Source organism: Zalophus californianus, chromosome 2 (assembly GCF_009762305.2).
Source record: "Zalophus californianus isolate mZalCal1 chromosome 2, mZalCal1.pri.v2, whole genome shotgun sequence".
NCBI classification, from domain to species: domain Eukaryota; kingdom Metazoa; phylum Chordata; class Mammalia; order Carnivora; family Otariidae; genus Zalophus; species Zalophus californianus.
Genome location: NC_045596.1, coordinates 47,781,387 through 47,784,577, shown reverse-complemented (window position 1 = coordinate 47,784,577; position 3,191 = coordinate 47,781,387). Strand labels below are relative to the sequence as shown.

The window sequence follows — 3,191 nt, the reverse complement described above, 5'->3', positions numbered from 1 at the left end:
TAAATGAAATAGTTCTTTTTCTTTCAGATTGTGAAAACTATGGCAATATAGATGTCTAAAAGCCTTGAGGGACTAAACTTGTGCTTTATGTGAATTTAGAAGAACTATACTCAGATAGATTACCCTAAAGTAACATGGATTCTGCTGAGGTACTGTTAATATATTTAGCGGAGCTGGCCAAAGGTGAGGAAAGAAATAACAAAAGCAACATATATTGGCCTGTGATTAATGAATTTATTATTATTACTACTATTTAATGTAAGAACCACATACTATTTTCCACGTGTTGCTCTAAGTATTTTATAAACAATTGATTTTTATTCAAACAATAACCCCACGAGGTAGATAGTATTATTTTTTGCATTTTACAGAAGAGGAAACTGTTGCAAAGGGAGGTTAATTCATTCACTAAGAAGTGACAAAGCTGAGTGTTGGCTGAGCAAGTCTCCCGTCCGTAACATCTCCCTGCGCGCTCTGTCTGCGGAGATGACGGTGAAAACCGAGGCTGCTAGGGGCACCCTCACTTACTCCAGAATGAGGGGAATGGTAGCAATTCTCATCGCTTTCATGAAACAGAGGAGGATGGGCCTGAACGACTTTATTCAGAAGATTGCCAATAACTCCTATGCATGCAAACACCCTGAAGTTCAGTCCATTTTGAAAATCTCCCAACCTCAGGAGCCTGAGCTTATGAATGCCAACCCTTCTCCTCCACCAAGTCCTTCTCAGCAAATCAACCTTGGCCCATCATCCCATCCTCATGCTAAACCATCTGACTTTCACTTCTTGAAAGTGATTGGGAAAGGCAGTTTTGGGAAGGTTCTTCTAGCAAGACACAAAGCAGAAGAAGCATTCTATGCAGTCAAAGTTTTACAGAAGAAAGCCATCCTGAAAAAGAAGGAGGAAAAGCATATTATGTCGGAACGGAATGTTCTACTAAAGAATGTGAGACACCCTTTCCTGGTGGGGCTTCACTTCTCTTTCCAGACTGCTGACAAATTATACTTTGTCCTTGACTACATCAACGGTGGAGAGCTGTTCTACCATCTCCAGAGGGAGCGTTGCTTCCTGGAACCACGGGCTCGCTTCTATGCTGCTGAAATAGCCAGTGCCTTGGGTTACCTGAACTCCCTGAACATCGTTTATAGAGACTTAAAACCAGAGAATATTCTGCTGGATTCACAGGGACACATTGTCCTTACTGACTTTGGGCTCTGCAAGGAGAACATCGAACACAATGGCACGACATCCACCTTCTGTGGCACGCCTGAGTATCTTGCCCCCAAGGTGCTCCATAAGCAGCCTTATGACAGGACCATGGACTGGTGGTGCCTGGGGGCCGTCTTATATGAGATGCTGTATGGCCTGCCTCCTTTTTACAGCCGAAACACAGCTGAGATGTATGACAACATTCTGAACAAGCCCCTCCAGCTGAAGCCAAATATTACCAATTCTGCCAGACACCTCCTGGAGGGCCTCCTGCAGAAGGAGAGGACAAAGAGGCTGGGCGCCAAGGACGACTTCATGGAGATTAAGAATCATGTATTCTTCTCCCTGATTAACTGGGATGATCTCATTAATAAGAAGATTACTCCCCCTTTTAACCCAAATGTGAGTGGACCTAGCGACCTGCGGCACTTCGATCCTGAGTTCACCGAAGAGCCGGTCCCCAACTCCATCGGCAGGTCCCCCGACAGCATCCTCCTCACAGCCAGCGTCAAGGAAGCGGCCGAGGCCTTCCTAGGCTTTTCCTATGCTCCTCCTATGGACTCTTTCCTCTGAACAGTCCTCAGGGTGGTCTTGAAGGATTTTGTGTGTGTGTGTGTGTAAGCGTTTTAGTTAGCCTCGTGGCAGAGCTGCCCGCAGACAGGACATCTTAAAAGAGAATTTGCACATCTCTGGAAGCTTGCACATCTTGGCAGTCTTATTGCACACTGTTTGCTGGAAGCTTTTTGAAGAGCACATCCTCTTCAGTGAGCTCATGAGGTTTTCATTTTTATTCTTCCTTCCAACATGGTGCTATCTCTGCAATGAGCATTTACGTGCCGCCATAGACAGATGCAGTAGTCTTTTATTAGGATGATGCAGTTCTAAGAATGGTTTTCGGAAGGTCTGTCTGGGCCGTGATAACGGATCTTATGAAATGTGCCTTTTCTGATGAGATCGTGTTAGCTCCAAAGCTTTTCCTATTGCAGAGTGTTTCAGTTCTTTATTTTTCCTTGTGGATTTACTGTGTGAACAGTGGTATGAGTGTGGTATGCTTGATCACAGATGGGTTTAGTTCTAAGCATCAATGTGACACTTGCAGGACACTACAATGTGGGACATTGTTTGTTTCTTCCATATTTGGAAGATAAATTTATGTGTAGACCGTTTTTTTTTTTTTGTAAGATACAGTTAATAACTAAAATTTATTGAAAATGGTCTTGCAATGACTTGTATCCAGATGCTTAAAGAAAGCATTGCTGCTACAAATATTTCTATTTTTAGAAAGGGTTTTTATGGACCAATGCCCCAGTTGTCAGTCAAAGCCTGGTATTTTCATTGTTTAAAATGTCACCTGTAAAATGGGCATTATTTATGTTTTTCTTTTTTTTTTGCATTCCTGATAATTGTATGTATTGTATAAAGAAAGTCTGTACATTGGGTTATAGCACTAGTATATTTAAACTTACAGGCTTATTTGTAATGTAAACCACCATTTTAATGTACTGTAATTAACATGGTTATAATATGTACAATTCTTTCCCCCCTCCCCACCACACAACTTTTTTTGTGTGTGATAAACCAACTTTGGTTTGCAATAAAACCTCGAAAAATATTTACATGAAAAAAAAAAAAGAAGTGACAAAGCTGGACTTGAACTCAAGCAATATGGCTCTAGTCTCTGGAAAACCACAGATACTGCCTCCACTTAATAGCAATTAGCAATAACTTATTATGTGCTCAGTTGTATTTCTGGTTAATCCCAATATCCATATGATATAGGAACTATTACTGTATTGATAAAACTGAGACAGGGAGAAGACAAGGAGCATTCCAAAGTTAGACAGTCAGTAAAATGTAGTAGGGGAACATAGAAAAAAGTCTAAAAATAGAGGACCTATACCACTGAATTGAAAATAAAATTAATTGTAATTGTTCTAACTAAGCAGGTAAATAAAAACAATAGATGTGATAGATTAGATTAT

General features: G+C 41.0%; 1 protein-coding gene across 1 annotated transcript; it reads left to right on the top strand.

Annotated features, from left to right (window-relative positions):
* Positions 1-443: 443 nt before the first annotated feature.
* On the top strand, positions 444-2,844 carry LOC113924665 (serine/threonine-protein kinase Sgk1-like). The gene has a single exon (XM_027598750.2). The coding sequence runs from the start codon at positions 487-489 to the stop codon at positions 1,780-1,782; it is 1,296 nt and encodes a 431-aa protein (XP_027454551.1). The 5' UTR covers positions 444-486; the 3' UTR covers positions 1,783-2,844.
* The last annotated feature ends 347 nt before the right edge of the window (positions 2,845-3,191 follow it).

Coding starts and splice junctions, on each gene's coding strand:
- LOC113924665 (XM_027598750.2), top strand. CDS start 487: ATGACGGTGAAAACCGAGGCTGCTAGGGGCACCCTCACTTACTCCAGA.